Consider the following 20,668-nt stretch of genomic DNA (forward strand, 5'->3'; position numbering starts at 1 on the left):
TGCCCCGCCCCGCTCCGCCCCCGGCACGCTAATGATGGTCTCCACCAGCGATCGGATTGGGGTGCGTCCTTTCCCTGGGGTGTGACCATGCAGATGAAGGTCGGCGCGCCGGCCTACGATTGGCTGAGGCGGCTCCTTAGACCCGTGGGAGGTGGACAGGGAAGGCTGCGGGTAGTGCGTCAAGTTCGGCTGCGCTCGGCCGCTCTCGGGACTAATCAGGGCGCTTTGAGGCCTCGCCGGGCGGAGCCTCTTAAAGGGCCAGTAGGCCAGATGCGGACTCCTCCTCCGCTGAGGAAAGGGCTCCCGGCTCCTGCCCTGACAGCCTTCGGCCCCGCCCCAGTTGTCAAGGGAACGGGCACAGGTTGCTAAGGAACAGGTTAAGGACCTTCGGGGCAGCCGGGTGCCTCAGGGCAATGTGGAACACATTCTTAGCACCCTGAAAACCTGGAGGGGAAATTTCTCTTTTATTGACTGGACTTAGGGCCCCAGACACGCATCTATCCCTGGACCTGCTCTGAGCCTGGGCTGGTGCTGCTCTCACTCCTGAGCTATAGGGACAGAGTCGATGTCCAGGACCAAGAGGCCGGGATGCTGTGAAGCTGAGACCAAGAGACTGATCAGGCTGGAGCTGGGATCAGGAGCTGGGCTGGAAGCATTTAGGGAAAAGGTGGTGGGACAGGAAGGCTGCTAGGACCTCTTGAAGCTGGAGGGGCAGGGGGGTTCTGCCCTTGGATCTTAGGGAGCCCCAGGCAGTAGCCTGTTCATCTCATGGCCTGGGCTGGGGCTGCTGCTGCTTTCAGAATGTCAGTAACGATCACTGGGTGCTCACAGCAGGCCGATTAGGTCCTAAACATTCTGCCAGACATCATTGGCTCTCATCTCGCCCCACCCTGCCCCTCCTTACTCCATACGGGCTTCCTCCGTGTTCCTCAAATACGTCCATCCATTTCATTCATTCCCACCTCTGGGTCTTTGCACTCGCTGATCTCTCCACCTGGCATGGCCTACCCCCAGATGATCTGCCTGACTCACTTCTTGACCTCCTTCAGGTGTTTGCTCAAATGTCATCTTCTGAGTGAGGCTCTCCCAGGCTTGTATCCCACCCCATACACTCCATCTTATTTTTCTCCATATATCTATTCCCTCCTTATGACCTACGTGTTTGTTGATTGCTGTATTCCCAGCACATAGAACAGTGCCCATAGGAGCTGCTTGATGCATTTTCATTGACTAAATTGATGAATGAATCCTGTATATATCCAAATAAGCAGGTACAGCTGGTTTGTAAAACAGTTTGGCAACTCCTCAAAAGGTTAAATAAACATGGAGTTACCATGCAATCCAGCAATTCCACTTCTAGGTATCCACCCAAGAGAATTGAAAACACTTGTCCACACAAAACCTCTGCAACAGTGTTCACAGCAGCAGAATTCACAATACCCCCAAAATAAAAACAACCCAAAAGCCCATGAATTGATTACTAGACAGCCAAAATATGGTCCAATAGAATATTATGTGGAACAATAAAATATCATTGGCCATAAAACGGAAGAAATTGTTGATTCATGCTGCAACAATGGTGAATTTTGAAATATGATGCTCAGTAAAAGATGCCAGTCACAAAAGACCACATAGTGTAAGATAGCATTTGTGTGAAATATCCAGAACAGATAAACCCATAGAGACAGAAAGTGGATTCGTGGTTGCCTGAGAATAAAGAATGAATGGGTGATTTGTTCCTGGGTTTTGGCATCAAAAAAGAAGGAGGAGAAGGAGGAGAAGAAGGAAGAGAAGGAGGAGAAAAAGGAGGAGAAGGAGAAGAAGGAGAATTAATGGGGAGGAGGACAAGCGTGACTGCTGATGGAATGAGGTTTCTTTTTGGGAAATCAAAATGTTCTAAAATTAGAATGCAGTGATGGTTGCATAACTCTGTAAATGTACTAAAAACCATGGAAGTGTACATTTTAAATGGGTACATTATATGGTATGTGATTTAAATCTCACTAAGAGGACAAGTGTGCCCCAGAATCTTGAAAGACCCAAATTCCTACTCTGTTGCCTCATCAGCCTTGTGCTCTCCCACACCTCCCTTGCTTCTCTCTGCTCTGTTAAATGCAGTCTGGGTAACGCTGAGGGCAAAGACAAATATTCAAAATTCTAACTACATTCTTAAGTGTGTCATAACTTCTAATAATGTTAAGCAATTGAATGACATCTTTTTGTTGCTTTTCACATTATAATATTTCTTTTTGTTGTTGTACTCACTGAGGTATTCATTTCATTTTTAAATATGCATCAGGTGAAAATTCCCAGAAGACTAAGCATATACATTTCATTTTGTTCACTTATCATAAGCCACTTTCTTTTTCCTTTGTACTCATTGACTAGAGAGATAACATGCGACATCAAAAAATGGCAGGCCAGGCCATATATTCTTACTACCGAATGTTGTTGCTAAAATGTGTCGATGATAAAACTCCATTGCACACAAAAATACAGTCATCAGTTTGAAGTGGGTTTTTTTTTTTTTTAAGATTTTATTTATTTTTAGAGAGGGGAAGGAGAGAGAGGGAAACATCAGTGTGTGGTTGTCTCTCCTGCGCCCCCTACTGGGGACCAGGGCCCAGGCATGTGCCCTGACTGGGAATCAAACTGGCGACCCTTTGTTTCGCAGGTCGGTGCTAGATCCACTGAGCCACACCAGGGCTAAATTGTAATTTTTTAAAAAAGCACCTCTCCTTTTCATTATGTTCAATATCTTAACAACATAAATGCATCAAATAAAGATAAATACCGGGTGGGGCAAAAGTAAGTTTACAGCAGTTCATATAGAAAATAATAAAACAATAAATAATAATACAAGATAAACACTGTATTTCAAGCACTCACAACTGTAAACCCACTTTTGCCCCACACTGTACTTTTTCCAGGGAAGTGCCTTGCTATGTTTTCTAGAAAAAGAAACAAAAGTGTATTTAGTCCAATTCATGCCATTTATCCACACCACAATCCCCAACAAGCAGCATTTATGCTATTTGACGTTACATCGTTCATACATTTATGTAAAAGCATATCCTTTTTGTCCCAAAATTATAAATTAGTTTTTCTTGGCAGCGTGAAATTCCTAGCTTGCAGTACAACCAGTAACCATAGGTGTTTGAGGCACGTAATTTCGAGTTAGTTTCTTTGCACTCATTTCTATGCTTCATTTGGAAGTTTTTATCGTGTCCAACCGGGAAGACTATCCCAATTTGTAGCCCTAGAAATATGAGATCCATTAAGAATGGCTTAAACTTTTTATTTCTGAAATTAATCCTTCTTTGCAAATATTGCCCAAATCCACTTCATTTGCACAAAATTAAAGGAGTGTATTAAGTCCACTATCCTCCCCATTATCAGCTTGTTACATTTCTTACTAAACATACACACACACACACACATTGTTGTAATGTCCTAGGGCTGCATGAACAAAGCACCACAAGTGGGTGGCTTAAACAACAGAAATGTATTGTCTTGCAGCTCTGGGGGCCAGAATTCCAAGATCAAGGTCTTGGTCTGGATTGGTTCCTACTGAGAAATGTAAGGGAGAAACTGTTCCATTCTCTCCTCCAGCTTCCAGTGGTTTGCTGGCAGTCTCGGGCGTTTCCTGGCTTGTAGAAGCATCATCTTGTCTCTGCCTCTGTAGTCACATGACATTCTCCCTGTGTGTGTGTGAGTCTGTGTCCAAATTTCTCCTTTGTATGAAGACATCAGTCATATTGTACTGGGCTCAGCCCACTCCAGTGTGACAACTAATTCTATCTGCAACCACTCTATTTCCAAATAAGGTCATAGTCTGAGGTCCTGGGGGTTAGGACTTCCTCATATTAATTTTAGGGGGACACAATACAAGGTACAACACATTCATACACATGTGCACATGTGTTGTATTTATTCCTATAAAAAGATATGAGGTCAGATCTTGCTTTTGCGATCACACTGCCCTCTTGCTGTAAACATCAGCTTGCACATATGCTTCTCTCACACAGTAACCTTTCTCCGAGTGCCTTTATATGTTTGGTGTACACCAGCGCCTGCCTCAGTCTCTCTGACTCTGGGTAACATTCCGCTGAGGGACTGGACTACCCCCTGCTAGCAAGTCCTGGCTGAAGCACATTAGGGTCCTTCCCAGTGTCACAGCCCCAGCTACAAATGTCCTGGACCCGCTGTCTGAAGCCCATGGACTGCTTTGCCAGGGGAAGCAGGAAGTCATGAAATTGATGGGTTGTGGCCCTTGCCATTGAAAACTTTAATGCTTATTTGCCAACTTGGGGTGGTTCGACTCTTCTCCACCCTCAGGAAGAGTCAGGGAGTAGGCAGCGCTCCTAGAATGTCCCAGCCCTCCTGGGGTTTTATCGCAGAATGAATTCATTACAGGGGATCACATTAAGGAGGTTGAAAGGCTGAGAATGGAAAAGGGAAGCACAGGGGTAGCAGGTGCTGAAATGAAGATCTCAAGCGTCTGAGGAGAGAACACCCACAGACACTCAGGGACAAAGTGCTGAGCCCAGCTGTGTGGCTTGAGCAACTAACCAAAGCTTTCTGTGCCTCGGTTTGACCCTCTGTGGATTGGGAGAATAATGACATCAAGAAGGCAGTGAGGTCATTGGAAGGACTGAATGAGTTTAACTCAGGCTTGACGCTCAGAATGAGGCCTGACTGGTTTCTGCTACATAAAGTGTTAGCTATTCTTGTCCATCAAAAATCAAACCAAGAATTTTCTAGTGCAGGGGGTTCCCACCAGGGACGATTCAGCCCCGCATGGGACACTGGACCTTGTCTAGAGACTTTTCTTGGTTCTCATGACTGGGAGAAAGGGATGCTCCTGGCATCGAGTGGGGGGAGGCTAGGGATGTGACAATGCACAGGACAGCTGCCTATGACAAAAAATGATCTAATGTCATGTGCCCACCCCCCAGCCACCCTGTGATCTAAGGACGTTTGTGCTCAGCCTCAAAATCCTCCTCCTTCCTCTTTCTCCTCCACGCCCAGCCCTGATCATCCTGGGCCTGGGTCAGAGAGAGAAGATTAAAGGAAACCTCCCCCCACTTCTCAGGTCCGAGGCTAGACTGGCGCCATCAGGACATCAGATTTCTGGCCAGGGGAGGGGGGACGCAGGTCTGGCGCCAGCGGGCAGCTGGGAACGCTCTGGGGATATGGAACGCTGTCCCCAAGCCTGTCTGCTTGTCCTGTTCCAACGCTGGGCTTTCATCTCTCCTTCCAAACCTCCCTCCCTCTAGGCAGAGCCTTGTCTGATCTTCCTGGCAAATCGGATCCCCCCTTTAGTCCGGGCATGTAGGCCCTCCACTGCCTGCCAAACCTGCAGCTGAGACCTGCCCTGGAATAAACGGCCCTACCTCCACCCCACCCCCATAGGACTTTTTTTCTGAGCCCCGCCCCCCATTTTCTCTCAAAACCCTACCTTAGATCCTTGGTGGCCTAAAGTCCTGACTCCTTTTCTGCCACTCAATCGCCATTCCAGGTCTCATTTGTTTAGCCAAAGCCCTGACCATGGGGGACTGGGAGGCTCTAGCTCTGTCCTTGTTTCTCAGACTGGGACCTCCAAATCTTTAGGGCCCCAGCATTGCTCGACATAAGGCCAGACCCACCGAGTGAATGACTCCATGAATAAATGAATGAATAAATGAGTGACATGACTCCGGGGCAGCTCCCCAGCTGGGCTCCAGTGTGCGGGAAAGCCTTGTTCCTGCCTTCCCCGCAGTCAGGGCCAAGAAATAGCTGGCTCCAACAGGACCAGAGCCCAGAGATGTGTCAGGGCTGCCCGCTCTCGCTGGTGCTTTGTCTGCCCCAAGGGGCTGCCAAGGATGACCCCTGGGTTCCTGTCCCACCCAGGAAGTTGATAGGAGAGTGAACACTGAGCCATCATTTCCTTTTCAGGTGGACCCTCCACTGCTGGGGAATAAATATAACTCAGAGATATTGACCGCATGTTGCTCAGCCCTCTGGCAACAGACACTTGTCTGAGCCTCAGTTTCCTCATCTGGAAAATGGGCATGAAGTGATATAAAATCTCCTATGGGTGTCATAGGATGAAAGGAGGTGAGGAATGGAAATAAAAAGCTTAAGCTAGTAGTTTCAGAAGTCGCCTTTCATTTCTCTTGGTGAAATCTAAAGGGAGTCTGACTTGCAGGAAGGAAAACATTGAGGTTCTTATCTTTCCTTATCCCTTTATCTCCCTTTATCTCCTCCAAAGCGGTCTAGGCTTATCTCCCCTCTTCTCTTGCTATTCTCTCTCTCTCTCTCTCTCTCCAGCCTCCATGACCCCACCTACACCCATTTTTCAGGCTTCTTTCCATGAAAGAGTGTATATTTTGGTGGATGGTCTATGTTAGTATGGAGGCTGGTCTGGGCACCATTTGGGTTGCCTGAACCTCAAGTTCCTCAAGTTTTAAGTCCTATTTCCCAGTTTCAGTCTGAAGTTCTGATTCCCTGCCTGTATGTTCACCATTCAATTATTTGAGAGATATTTATTTTTATTTTAATTAAATTTATTGAGGTAAAAGTAGTGAATAACATTATGTAAATACTAAGTGTACAACTTTATAATCCAACATCTATGTACTCCATTGTGCACTCACCACCAAAGTCTAGTCTCCTCCCCTCACCATGTATTTTACCTTCTTTACCTTCTTTGCCCTCCCCCAATAGCCTTCCCTCTGGTGACTACCATTCTGTTGTCTCAGATATCTCTTGAGCTCCTACCATGTGCCAGGCATTGCTGGGGACAATGCAATGACTAAAACTGCCCTGATCCCAGCCTGTATATGCATCATAATCCAGTGGGGACGAGAGTTACGGCCAGGGCGGGGAGAGAGCCGATGTCAGGGTTGCAATGGGGTAGACCAGGGCACTGTGGGAGCCCAGAGTAATAACTGTCAGGGACCAGCGGGTGCTGAGAACTTTCTAGCTAAGAATATGAACAGCTAACACTTCTATCACTGTTAATATATATTATACCCGTTCTAGAGCTGGGGAGACTGAGGCCCCACGAAGTTAATGGGCTTGTCCCAGCTAGATCAGCTAGGAGGGGTACTGGTCTGGACCCCATGATTCTGGCCATGCAGGTTTAAAACCACCGCTGGAGGAGCCCTGGAGACCAGGACAGGGTTGGTGGTGGGGGAACTACACGCAACGTTTGTTCGAACTTGAAACCGCTTGTGTAGTAACCTAGTGGCGGGGAAGGGGGAGGGGACAGTTGGGGGTGGGGTGGCTACCCAACTGCATACATCTGACTTGCTGTCAGGTGAGCGTAGTGCGCTCCTGAGTCCCCTCTCTGCTCTTTGGGTGTGTTTCTGGACTGTGAAATAGAAGAAACTTGCTCCACCTTCTGCCCAGCTGGATGAGAAAATCCACCTGGGGCGCTTGGCACAGTCAACGCTCATTAAATGCCAGCTGGTGTTGTTATGATGATTATTCCCATTATTATCCTTAATAACTAATTAATTAGAACTAAAGAGTCCACTTTGCGTCCAATTGGGTCTCTCCCGGCCGAGAAGTCACCGGACCCCATGGAGAGGCGAGCTGGGGCTCAGACGTCCCCGTAACCCATGACTCAGCCCACCCCGTTCCCTCCAGCCCACATTAGGCCTTGTAGAGCTGCGAGCAGGCTGCTGTGGGGAGGACCTGGCAGCCGGAGTCTGGATTAGGGGCGACCCTTGCGGCACCCCCAATTTCCGTGGTGAAGGGTCCCGCAAACTCCAAGAGATCTTAGTGCGCTAGGACCACGCGGCTCTGTCGGCGCCGGGTACGGAGGCCAGACTAACCCCGAGACCACACCCATTTCCCTGAGGATTGGCTTTTCCGCACCGGCACGCGGCCCGGATTGGCGAAGGAGGCCGCTGCTCCCGAGTTGCCCCGCCCCACCCCGCCCTGCTTAGTCTGTAGATTAGGGTTCAGAAGGTTCACCGGCCCCGCGGCAGCAGGCGCGCCCGGCGGCGTGGACAGGGTGGAAGAGGTCTGTGTCCAGGAGAGAGGAGCGCCAACGTCCGGTTCTGGGGCCCCGTTTGCGACGCGCCCGACAGCTCAGCCCGAGCCCGGAGCGCCGTCATGGGCCCGGGGCCCCCGGCGAACGGAGCGGGGGCGCCCCCGCGGCCGCTGTCCTTGACGGCTCGACTGAGCTACGCCGTGGGCCACTTCCTCAACGACCTGTGTGCGTCCATGTGGTTCACCTACCTGCTGCTCTACCTGCACTCAGTGCGCGCCTACAGCTCACGCGGCGCTGGCGTCCTGCTACTGCTTGGTCAGGTGGCCGACGGACTCTGCACGCCCCTCGTGGGCTACGAGGCCGACCGTGCCGCTGGCTGCTGCGCGCGCTACGGGCCGCGCAAGGCCTGGCACCTGGTTGGTAAGTCGCGGCGCAGCCGTCCCTATACATCTGCCTGCCTAGTGCTCCCGGTGGCCTGAGCTTCCCCCTCTATGTCTGCTCCAGGACCTGAGCCAACCCCCTCTGCTTAACTGCCCTGTCCCCCTTCCGTCTCTGTTCTATGGCCTGAACCTGCGCCGTTGTCTGCCGAATGTCCTGAGTACCCCCACCTCTGTCTGCCTCATGGCTGCTGTCTGACCTGCCAAGCCCCCTTCATCTGACTGTTGCTGTTTCTCTCCAGTTTCTCTTCCCTTTGTCTCTCTGACCCCTGGGGGGTTTCCCAAACCATCTTCGGGTTGGGTCTGACTGCCCAGAGCCTCCTCTGTCAGTCTGTCTTGTCTGGCTTGACCTCTCCACCTCTTTATCAGGGTGACCACCATGACAACTAGGTCTGAGTGAGGGTCAGACTGTCTAGAGTCCACTCTGGCAACCCCTTCCCCCATCTCAGACAACCTGGTGCTTTGGTGTTTTGGGGAAGCTGCCCTGGCAGCTGAGAGTTGGGGGCAGGTGAGACAGAAGGGTTGGGGATCTATGCCTGACTAATGGGAATGGAGTCTGCAGAGCAGGTAAAGGGGTTGCCCTCTGGCCTGGGGCCTTTGCCTGCCTAGAGGGCTGTCAGGGAGGGTAGGGGGCAGGGGTGCCCTGCCCAGTGAGCACCGATGATAAGGCCTGCATCCACACGTCCCTTCTCTCCCGCCCAGGCCCTGGGCTTTGAGATTAGCCCTGGCCACTTTCCCTGCTGTTCCTGCCCTGGCAGGAGTGCCCACATCCTGGCATTGGGGGCCTACCTGGCATTTCAGGAGGCAGGGCCAGGAATCCTGCCACTCAGGGAATTACGGATGGCAGATTTCTAGAAGGCTGGAAGGGACGGCTGGTGTCTTCTTGTCCTTGGGAACCATTACTGGGGAGACAGTTATTTCCCCTGGGCCTCGTGAGTGACATTTTTTGCATGGCACAGCAGGTCTCTTAGTGGCCTGAGGGTGGCTGGCGTCACTGCAGCCACATCCCAGGCTGGATTTCAGGTTTGTCAGGTACTCAGGACAGGACATTGCCTTTGGGGTTTTGATGGATGAATAGGAGTGTGTGTATGTGTGTGTTGGAGAGTGACATTCCAAGTAGTTGAAAGGGCTTGTGCAAAGGTATGAACCATTGTGACTTTAAAGATGCTGAGGTGAGAAGTAGCTCAGAGTAGTAGGAGCTCCCACTTTCACACATTAACTCTCAATTCTCACATATACCTCAGGAAGCAGGTATTTCCATCTTCTCCATTTTCTAGAAACTGAAGCCTCAGGAGACAAAGTCACATGCCCAAGGTCCTCCGACCAGGCAACCTAGGTCCTACAATGGTTAACTGACCTGGGCAACAGCAGGGTGGAGTCCGGCCAGGGCAGCACATTCCTCTGACCAGTGTCTTCAATTGGTGCCTGGCCCCCAGGCATCTGCTCAGGATGCCCCTCCCAATTCCAGAGAAAGAAGCTGGCTGGCTGGTTTTGGTTTCATTTCCTGATTCCAGGACTGCAGGGGCGGGCCCAGGGTCTATGGATGAGGTCACCTCCGGAGCCCAAGGGAAGAGGGAAGTCCAGCTGCCAGACTCCTTCCAGGGGCAAGGGTGGGAGGAAAAGTGACTTAGAGAGACCTGGGATCCTTCCCAACAGGGCCCACAGTCTGGTGGTGTAGGAAGGCAGGAAACAAGCAAACAGACAAACAAAAGAATTCCCAAAAGAAAGTAGGGTCCAGAATAGAATGTATTGAGGCGGCAAGGGGACTGTTGATGACTGAGCTGGTCAGGAAGGGTTTCTTTGAGGAGGTGGCGTTTGAGTTGAGTCGTGAGGGATGAAAAGAAGAGCATTCCAGGCAGAGGCCATAGCACGTGCAAAGGCCCTGAGGCAGGACTGTGCCTGGCCTGTTGGAGAAGCAGCAAGGAGCCCTCTGTGGCTGGAGCAGAGTGAGCCAGAGGGAGAGAAGGGGGAGTGTGCGCAGGGAGGGGACAGGGACCAATTGTGCAGGGCCTTGTGGGCCTTGAGGAGAACTTGGGCTTGTTCTGAGATACTGCAATGTTTGCCAGGGAGAGGTTTTCTTATGAGTTGATGGGGACCCTGGGGCTCATGGAGGGCAGGGTCTAGTATCATCACCTGGCCTTCTGGCGGCCCCACTAGATCCTTGATATGAGCTGGGGTGGAAAAGGCTCACTCCCTGGGCAAGACGGAAAAGGGAAGTTGTGGGTGTAAATGGCGTGTCTGTAGCGGGCAGCTTTTCTGGGGACCCCCAAAGCACCCTTTAAACCTGCTGTGTGACCTCAGGCTTTCTGTGCTTTAGTTTCCCCACCTGTCAGGGGCAACTTCAGGGAGCCCTGAGTTGACATGGGGCGACTCCGTTCTTGCTCCCTCTTATTTCCTAATCATACATCCTGGTCCTGCCTGCTCACCTCTTACTGTGTGTGATCTCAGACCAGTCCAGCCTATTCTGTGTCCCCATTAGGCAAAAGGGACATACTGCTTGGACTGGTGGGTGGAGGCCTGGCCCCTCCGACCTGTTTGGTTGTGTGGCTTCTGAGGGATCCCAGTTACCCCATTTGTCACAGGCACCATAAGCCTGGGGCGCTCTTGGCTGCTGATCCCACATACCCCACTGTGTGACTTTGGGAGGATCTGTTGCCCTTTCTGTGTCACTGTTTCCTTCCCACCGGGTCATACCCCAGGGAGCCCTGGGCCACCGCGGAAAGGTCCGGCGATGTGACCTCTCCCTGTTCTGCCCATCTACAGGCACCACCTGCGTCCTGCTCTCCTTCCCCTTCATCTTCAGCCCCTGCCTGGGCTGCGGGGCGGCCACGCCTGAGTGGGCTGCCCTCCTCTACTACGGGCCTTTCATTGTCATCTTCCAGTTTGGCTGGGCTGCTACGCAGATTGCCCACCTCAGCCTTATCCCTGAGCTCGTCACCAATGACCATGAGAAGGTGGAGCTCACGGCTCTCAGGTACCACCTTGGTGGGGCAGGATGGGGCGGGCACACACACAGCAGGTGAGGGCACGGGACCTGGGGCCACACTCTCTGTGTGGTCTCTGCTTGGCTGTGTGGCTCTGAGACTCTCAGCCCTGGCTTATTCCCCTGTAATGTAGCATATCAGTCACCTGCTGCTGCTGCTTGCATAAATGACCACAAAGCAGCTTCAGACAGCATGCAACATGCCATGGTTTTGGTGGGTTAAGAGGCTGTCTCAGCTTACCTGGGTTTCTGGCTTCAGTGTCAGTCTCGAGGCTTCAGTCATCATTGGCCAGCGCTGGTCTCATCTGAGGCTTGGGAATCCCTCCTCCCTGCTCATGTAGTCGGTGGCAGAATTCACCTTCCTGCAGATGTAGAGCTCATGGTGTCTTGCTGATTCTTTGTCACTGGCAGGAGAGTGAGATCCCAGGGATGGCCTAAGCCCTTTCTCTAAGAATCACCTGAATGGGTCAGACCGACCCAGGATAACCTCCTTTAATGGCACCTGCAAAATCCCTTCACCTGTGCTGCAGAAGTTGCCTAAAGTATGGGAATGACCTCCCATCATATTCATAGATCTCATCCCCAAGGCGGCTGCGGGTGGGTTGTTAGGCAAGGCAGGACCGGGGTGTGGGGGTCTCCAGGGCCATATTAAAATCCTGCCTGCCACAAGTGGGCATTGGCACCCAGCTTGCTTGAGGAGGTTATTCTGGCTTTGAAGCTCATATGAGCATTTATGGGGTGCTTGCTGTAGACCAGGCACAGTTCTAGGCCCTTCACACAACAAACCCAGGTTGTCACGTGCCGAGGGTCACATACCTGTGGGACATGTGAAATAGGAAAAAGGTACAGGAGATGGCAGTTCCAGGCAGAAGGGAGAGCACATGTGAGGATGACCAGTGTTGCTGGAGCTCAAAGAACCCAGCTGACAGTTGACACCCAGGGACTGAGTGTTACTCTTGCTATTAGGGTAGTGTCTTTGTCGAGAGTCCTGCCTGTCTCCAGCTCAGCCTTTTTGCCCTGGTCTGGTCTCCCCCTCACCCCCGCCTTTGAGTTCCCCATTATGACTGAGAGCTGCAGGCACTAACGGCAGGGGTTGGTTGCTCAATGCCTGGGCCCCCAGGGCCCTGGATGATAGAGGACAGGCTACATCAGGCCAAACTCTGCTGTGCTTTCTACTGCAAGTGCTTCATTGCCAGCCTCACGCTATCTTCAGTGTGGCTTCTGGGATTAGTCTTGTTCTCACTTTTAGAAAGGGAAACCAAGTCCTGGTGAGATCCAGAGGCTGCCCCTCCCCGGCCCTTCCCAGCTCCTGGAAGAGACATCACTGCAGAGCTGCAGGCAGGAGCAGACCCAGATGAATCTAGACCTTGCTCTGCTGGAGCCCAGGATCTAGGTACCAAGAATTCCAGAATCCTGGCTCCTGAACATCTAGAGTTCTCAGACTTGGATTGCAGCCCTGACTGGCCCTGCTGAGTCTCTGCATTCCAGACCCCCTGCCCCCATCATGGTGGTTGAGGTCAGAGTTGTAAATCATCAGATAACGTGCAGGCTGGGGAAGCTGGGGCTCATGAGGGCTTCCCTGGGGCCACCCAAGGTTTGGTGGCTGAAATCACCCATCAGCCAGAAGTTCCCCAGGCACCACAAGCAGCTCTGACTGTTGGCTGCCTGGGGAGGAAGTGGCCAGGTTGTTTCTTGGGCTGCTATGCTAAGGCCTGTCCTGTCCTGCCCTGCCAGGTACGCCTTCACTGTGGTGGCCAACATCACCGTCTATGGTGCTGCCTGGCTCCTGCTCCACCTGCAGACCTCTCCACATATGGGGCACATGCAGGATGTCAGTGACCAGCTGGGGGTGCAAGATGTGCCAGTGTTTCGGGTGAGTCGGGGCTGGGATGGGGGGCAAGGATGCTGCTGGCAGGATGGGACATCCCCCCCTGCCCCCGTTCTGAACTTCGGACTTGGACTGTGAGAGCCACTGTTGACCCCTCTCCTGCTGGATCCTCAGAACCTCTCCCTGTTGGTGGTGGGCATTGGAGCCATCTTCTCACTGCTGTTTCACCTGGGCACCAGGGAAGGGCCCCGGCAGCTGGCAGAGGAGCCAGATGAACACAGCCCCCTGCTGGCCCCCACCACAGCCCGCACCTTGCTGCTCTGGAAAGACTGGCTCCGGCAGCCGGCCTTTTACCAGGTATGTCATGGGGACAGAGCAGGCTGCAGTGGATGCCCGTCTCCCACTTGGCCCTTAGCCTGTGGGGCGGCAGGCAGGGATGTCCAATAGATGAGCCAACAGTGGATTTTTCTATTCCTCAGGCAGTGCAGACATTGCTAATCAATTACTACTCTCTTCACCTGACCAGCTGTGGTCACTACCAGTGGATCCGATGGTAGCTGTGGCTAGACTCCCCTCCCCCCTGTCCCCTGCTGGTGGGAGTAGAGAAGGGCCCTGCCTGCTCCCTGAATCAGTCCCTGTCTGCCCATAGGTGGGCTTGCTGTACATGAGCACGAGGCTCATTGTGAACCTGTCCCAGACATACATGGCCATGTACCTCACCTACTCCCTCAACCTGCCCAAGGTGAGCTGGGGTGGGCCCGGGCTGTGGCAGGGGGGCCCTGAGCCTGAGGAGCCCCACCTGACACACCCTTGCCCACTCTGCCCCAACAGAAGTTCATCGCCACCATCCCATTGGTGATGTATCTCAGTGGTTTCTTCTCCTCCTTCCTCATGAAACCTGTCAACAAGTGGATTGGGAGGAATGTGAGTGCATGGGTCAGTGAGGGGGGTGGGCAGCCACAGGCAAGAACCCTCAGAACTCAGATTCACAGAACCCAGGAGATTCCATACCTTAGCCTCCATACTTTGTAGATGCCCTGTCTCTCAAACCCACGTTCTAGAATCCTGGTTTCTAAATGTCTTGGGGCTGCAGAGCTCTAGAAATTTCTGTGCCAGCCAGTATGCCAGCCAGGGTGGCTACTGAATACTTGAAATTCAATATTTCAGGGTGGCAGGCATAACTGAAGAACTGAGTGTTTTTATATTTTGATTTGCACTTAAGATGTAGATAGCCACATTTCTAGAATGTCAGCTCTCTGATGAGGTCAGAGCTGGGGATTCCTTAGGGATGGTCCAACTTGATCTCCTCACTCTCTGGGGTCAGGGGCTGGGGGTCAGAGGATTGATGAGCAGAGAGGGCAAGCTCCAGGCAGGAGCTGCCCAGTGAGGTGGGCCTGATGCTGGTCTCCCCTGCAGATGACCTACTTCGTGGGCCTCCTGGTAATCCTGGTCTTTGCGGCCTGGGTGGCGCTGGCAGACGAGCTGGGCATGGCGGTGTATGCAGCAGCGGTGCTGCTGGGCATGGGCTGTGCCACCATCCTTGTCACCTCGCTGGCCATGACAGCTGACCTCATTGGTCCCCACACGGTAGGGCTGGTGGGCAGGGCTGCTGGGGGACCAGGGCCCAGGCCATGGGTATTGATGTCCCTGCCTGTGTCCCCCCAGCACAGCGGAGCCTTTGTGTATGGTGCCATGAGCTTCTCGGATAAGGTGGCCAACGGGCTGGCAGTCATGGTCATTCAGAGCCTGCATCCCTGTTCGTGAGTGTGACTCATTTGTTAGTTCACTTATTAACAAGAGTGCACTGAGTGTGCGCTGTGTGCTGGGCACTGCTCCAGGTCTAGGGATTCGGAGCAGACAAGAGATCCCACCGCGGTGAGACTTGGTCCTTTCTGACCTACGACACTCAACAAATTTATTCAACAAATCCCGGGTCTATTGTGTGACGATATTGAGGACACACCATTCAGGTGTACTGGGGGAATCTGAGTGGGCAGTGCTACAGGGGAGCTGGAATCTGTGCCACTCAGACACTCAGAACCTGGAGTTTCAGACCTGGATGATTCTAGACCACCGAGTTCTCACCTTATAGAAGCCCAGGGTCTGGAAAGCACAAGCTGCCTGGTCCTCTGTTGTCATGGAGCTGGGGGTAATACCAGCCATGTTAATCACAGGAGTACGTGTGTGATCCAGACCAGAGGCCAGGGGTGTGAAGGACACCACATGTGGAGCCCTGACTGGTGCAGGAGGTTAGGGAGGGCTTCCTTGAAATGATGATACTGGTCCCAAGACCTGGTGGATACCAGGGAGTTTTAGGCAAATGGGGAGAAACAGCCAGTGCAAAGGCCCTGGAGTAGGGCCAGGCCTGGTGTGTTGGAAGAACAGGGTAGACGCCCGTGTGGCTGGAGCAGAGGGAGGGAAGAGTGTGGGGAGAGGCTTAAGGCAAGTTGTGCGGGGCCTCGTGGAGAACTTGGGCTTTTACCTCAAGGGAGCAGGGAGCCCTTGAGGGCTGTGGGCAAACGAGGGGAGGCCTGACTCAGGTGCTCACGGTGTCCTCTCATGGTTGTGTCCAGGAGGACAGTACGTGGAGGGTGGGGATGAGGCGGAAGCATCTGTACTGGTCCAGGTGAGTGATGATAGGCCGGACCAGGTGCAGGTAGAGAGGGGAGCAGTGGGCAGGGTCAGGATAGACTCTGAAGGCAGAGCTGGCCGTATTGGCTGAAGTGCTAGATGTGGGAGGAAAAAGGGTTGAGGGTGACCCCCAGGTTCTGGCCTGAATGCTGGGAAAGACGGGGCTGCCCAAGGCTGTGGGAGGAGGGGAGGGCCAGGCTGAGGCTGGAGGGTCTCCGCAAGTGCCCACTCCACCTGCTCTGCCCTCCCCCTCCCCTAGCTCGGAGCTCTGCTGCAGGGCCTGCGTGGGCTTCTACCACTGGGTGATGGTGGCTGTGACAGGTGGCGTAGGCGTGGCCGCCACCCTCTCTTTGTGCAGTCTTCTCATCTGGCCGATCCGTCTGCGGAGCTGTGAGTTACAACCTCCACCATTCCCAACCTGGCCATGGGTGGGGGTGCTGGGCCAGGTCCCATGCTCACTTACCCCACCCCTGCCCCTCTCTTGCAGGAGCCCCTGGAGTCCAACCCTGACATCCCCCTGTGGCCTCCTGCCCTACGCCAATGAGCTGCAACTGTGCACATTCCATCCCCTGCTCCCACGGTCCCCAACCCTCCCCTTCCTTGCCTGGCTGCAGGGACGGTGGGTGAGGACAGGATGGGCTGGGCCCCAGCGGCTCGTCTGTGCTGGGCTGAGACACCTAGCCCGGCCCTCTGGTATCCAGGGGCCTGTGGGTCCTCATGGGCTTGGGGGTACCCAAGCCAAACTCTAATGGATGACTCGGGGTGCCCTAAGTTGCATGGGGGCAGGTTGTGAAGGTCCTGGGGCCCAGGGCCTGCCCCAAGCTCAGCCCCAGCTCCACCTCACCGCTGGCATAGCTGGGGTCCCCAGGGCGCCGCTGACAGTGAATAAAGGGCCGCTCACGGTGAGGATGGGCCTCGGCTGCCCGCCTGGCTCCGGAATGGAGAGCAGCAGGGGCCCCTGCCCTGGCCCTCGGGCTGGAACTCCCTTTACCTGACTGATCAGTGCCCCGGTCCCCAGATGTGGACAGACACCCAGGGAAAGGTGCAGTGTCCCCACAGAGGGACACTCTTTATCAGACAGCAGATGTGTAGATGGGTTGGGTCTGCTGGCCAGTGGATGGGCAGTAGGGTTCCAGGTTCCACTGCCGGTAGTTCTGGGTCGTGTAGCTCGGACGCTGCAGCGCCGACAGGTAGGGCACGTAGTCTGATGTCCGCCCCCAAGGCTCCACCCCGTATTGCTGCCTGTTGACCACTGTAGGGCAGGACTCAGGTCACTTCGCGGCTCCAGCTTCCTGGACCCAATTTTGCCTCCATCCCTCGACCCCGGTGATGCCAGCCTCACCATATTCCTTGCCCCAGAGGGGCTTGTCTTTCCACAGCATCGTCCCCCACCGCGTGCTGGGGGCCCTGTACTGGGCGGGCACGATGGGGTCATACCAGGCAGTTTCCCGGAGGTGCTGGGTGTAAGCTGCAGGGAGAGTGGGGGAGGTGGTCATCTCTCGTCCTCGCCCTCCCCTTGGGGCTGGTCAAGGCAGGTGGCCAGGCACTCACCTGAAGGCATGCTGTGCTTCTGGTGGCTGTAGCATCCATGCCAGTGGGCATAAGCCTCCCGGTAGGGGCTGTCCCTGGCCCTTGGTAGCGTGTACCAGGCTTCGCAGAAATCCGAGTTGGTTAGGCCAGTATAGCACAGCTGGCTGGCCGAGTCACATCCCATGGGTGTGTAGGCCCAGCGCACTGCCTGCTTGATAGCTGGTGGCCAGCGGGGCCCCTCCAGGGACAGGTAGTCATCACTAGGGGTCAGAGACAGAGGCTAAGCCTGTGGCTGTCCCCTGCCCCTTTCTGGGCCACAGCTTGTCTCTAGAATGGGCTGTTGACCCTCACTGCCACGCATTGCAGCAAGGAGGGTACAAGGGTCTGGCCCACAGTGTGGAGGGCCTGCCTCCATCTCCACCTGGTTGTGTGTCTCAGCACTGGACATTTCCTCCTCTCTGCCACACCTTCCCCAGGACCCTCACTAAACCTTTCACTTTTTCTTCTCTTCCCCCTGGGGATACCAGGAAGGGGAAATATGAAATCTCTGGCCATCCCTGGGGTCCTATGTCCTTGTCCAGCCTCCCAGATGCTGACTCCTTCCAGGAAGCCCCTTGGCCTGGAGGCACAGCAGGATGAAGTGTGCTAAGTGGCTCAGGGAGAGCCGGTGGGGGTGTCCAGGTTCCTGGAAAGAGCCTTGCGGGGGGGAGGGGGACCTTTGTGTTATCACCAGCTGGGAGGATGAGCTTACATTTAAAGAATAAACTATGTAGCTACACATTTGTGCCTGTTTCAGGGGTCATCTCTGGTGCGAGTCTTTAGACTAAGAGCACAAGGAGGGCTTCCCCAAGGAGAGGAGGTGGTTGGCCCACACCAGGTGAAGGGCGTGGCTGTGTAAAGGCCCTGGGGCGGCAGAGCACAGTTTAAGAAATAATGAGGCTATAGTGCAGAGAAGTTAGTGAAAATATGCTAACGATAGCAAAAATCAAGCTGCAATGAAGTACCATTAAAACTAAACATAGCCCTGGCTGGTGTGGCTCAGTGGATTGAGCACCAGCCTGTGAACTGAAAGACCACCAGTTCAATCCCCCATCAGGGCACATGCTTGGGTTGCAGGCTAGATTCCCAATTGGGGGCATTATGCAAGAAACAAATGGTCAATATATCTATCACTCAATGATGTTTCTCTGTTTCCCTCCCTTCTCTCTAAAAACAGAAGTAAAATCTTAAAAAAAAAAAAACAAAAAAAAAACCGAAAGCTGTTCACATGAAACTGCAGGGAAACTTGCTTAAGCAGAACCCTCAAATGGCAATTCCTTTTGGAATGTATCCTGGTAGCACCACTGCCTGAGAGACAAAGACGTGCACGTGCTCTGACCTGGTGAGCTTGCTCCTGGAAACTCACCTGTGAACGAGGTTGGCTGCCCAAGATAGCCCCGGAAGGGCCACTGACGAAACGCTTTTCTCTCTGCCATACACAGAGGACCAGGCTAAGTTTTCACTCCAGGAGATTTGATCAGAGCATCCAAAGGAGAAACACACAGCTCATAAAATGTGGGACCTGCCCGGTCAGTTCTGGGACATCAGTCTCAGGAACCTGATGCAGAATGGATTTGCCACCCAAAGGGGATTTTAAGATCATCTGGGGTGCCCCACCCTTTTTAAAACAAAGATTTATGAACTGCAAGACGCACAAGGTTTATAATGGACACTGAGCATCCCCCAGCCACCAGCCTGAACAGGCCGCACTCCGCTTTCTCCCGCCTTCCAGAGCGCACAGTGCCTTTGTGGGTCCCTACTAGTACAGAAACGTGGCAACTTGTGCTCCGTTTCACATCCGTTTTTTTTTCTCTAATTTTCTTGGAAATGGAGTGGCACAAAGGGCACTCAGTCATCTGTTTTTTTATAGCTGCAGAGTAATAACTTACTGAAACAGTCACTTATAAATGGATACTCTACTGGGTTGAGTGTCCCCCAGAGTTCACCACGTCCACATGGAACCTCAGAATGTGACCTTATTTGGAAAGAGGATCTTAGGTAGAATTCATTAAGATGAGGTCATAGTGGGGTACAGTGGGCCCTGGTGTCCTTGTAAGCAGAGGGGAACCTGGACACACACAGGGGAGATCGATGGAGGCATCGGTGGGGTGATGTGTCTACAAGCCAAGGGACACCAAGAATTACCAGTAAATCACCAGAATCTGGAAGAACATGGGGCAGATTCTCCCTCATAGTCTCAGAAGGAACTATCCCTGCTGACACCCTGATCTTTGTACTTTTGGCCTCCAAACTGAGGTAGAATCAATTTCTGGCGTTGAAGCTGCCCAGTGTGTGGAGTTCCGCTACAGCAGTCCCAGGCAACTCCCGAGTACCTAGTTTCTCTGTTTGCTGCATGGGTGTGTGTGGTGCCCACAGTGAGCGATCATGTGTGACCTGCGCACACCCTTCCCGTCTCCAAGACTGCCTTGCTCTGATCACTTGGTGTGGAAGAGGGTACCCAGGGGCAGGTGGGTGGGATGAGATGCAAGGATCAGACAACTGGAGGTGCAGCACCCAGTGCCTTTTATGAATTATGAGTGACACTCAGAAGCCAAGCCAAAATCCAGAGGGACCGTGTCTGGACACAGGGTGGTACTGACCTGTAGAGAGGTGCTGGGAAGTCCACTTCGAGGGTCCCCTGGGGGACACAGGGCTGGGTAGCCGCCTGCATCAGGGTCTGCATGTCTGCCTCTGGGTTCCTGGGCACTCCTGCCTAGGCCTGTGAGGCCATTGTTGACAGCAACTGTGACAGCACGGCCATCCTCTGTGTCCTGGCAATGCTGCTGGTGGCCCTGGCTCCTGGCCAGACCACTCCTCATGCCCCAGCTGAGAGGCTGAAGGAAAGAGGTGGGGCCACACCTGGGTGGCTCAGGGCTCAGCACTTCCCTGGCCCCTTACCCATATCCCCACATGAACCAAATGAAGCTTCTGAATTTCACTTCCATATCCTCAGCTCCACCTTTCCAGGTGGCTTAGGCAGGGACCTGCCAGTCCTCAACCCCTCCCTTTTCTTCACCCCACCGGCATCCAGTCCTTCACCTGTTTCCAAAATACACCAGATGAAAAACCTGCAAACAAACGTTCCCAGCAGCATGATTCAAAATAACCAGAAGGGAGAAACAACCCAAATGTCCATCCACACAGAGTATCAGCCATGAAAAGGAGTGAAGCTGACACTCGCTACAACGTGGGTGGACCTTGAACACATGACGTTCAGTGAGAGAAGCCACACACAA

At 53.4% G+C, this 20,668-nt stretch overlaps 2 protein-coding genes across 4 annotated transcripts; one reads left to right on the plus strand and one right to left on the minus strand.

Moving 5' to 3' along the window:
- The first annotated feature begins 7,941 nt into the window (after nt 1–7,941).
- On the plus strand, nt 7,942–16,973 carry MFSD12 (major facilitator superfamily domain containing 12). 3 transcript variants are annotated; one of them, XM_054578066.1, is made up of 10 exons: nt 7,942–8,404; nt 11,185–11,395; nt 13,139–13,277; nt 13,407–13,589; nt 13,882–13,974; nt 14,064–14,156; nt 14,649–14,819; nt 14,898–14,992; nt 16,123–16,253; nt 16,351–16,489. In XM_054578066.1, coding segments are annotated over exons 1-10 (1,416 nt in total). In that variant the 5' UTR covers nt 7,942–8,106; the 3' UTR covers nt 16,353–16,489. The 3 variants fall into 3 exon arrangements, with proteins under 3 accessions (XP_054434041.1, XP_054434043.1, XP_054434044.1); XM_054578068.1 differs by lacking the exon at nt 14,649–14,819; XM_054578069.1 differs by lacking the exons at nt 13,882–13,974; nt 14,064–14,156; nt 14,649–14,819; nt 14,898–14,992 and having other exon boundaries at nt 16,351–16,973.
- On the minus strand, nt 16,937–20,326 carry TEKTIP1 (tektin bundle interacting protein 1). The gene is made up of 4 exons (XM_054578070.1): nt 20,033–20,326; nt 17,415–17,653; nt 17,206–17,331; nt 16,937–17,115 (listed from the first exon to the last, which is right to left on the minus strand). The coding sequence occupies exons 1-4, from the start codon at nt 20,113–20,115 to the stop codon at nt 16,937–16,939; spliced, it is 627 nt and encodes a 208-aa protein (XP_054434045.1). The 5' UTR covers nt 20,116–20,326.
- Between the last annotated feature and the right edge of the window lie 342 nt (nt 20,327–20,668).

The sequence above is a fragment of the Pteronotus mesoamericanus genome, unplaced genomic scaffold (genome assembly GCF_021234165.1).
Source record: "Pteronotus mesoamericanus isolate MK-2021 breed Mesoamerican mustached bat unplaced genomic scaffold, CSHL_Meso_final contig_482, whole genome shotgun sequence".
NCBI classification, from domain to species: Eukaryota; Metazoa; Chordata; class Mammalia; order Chiroptera; family Mormoopidae; genus Pteronotus; species Pteronotus mesoamericanus.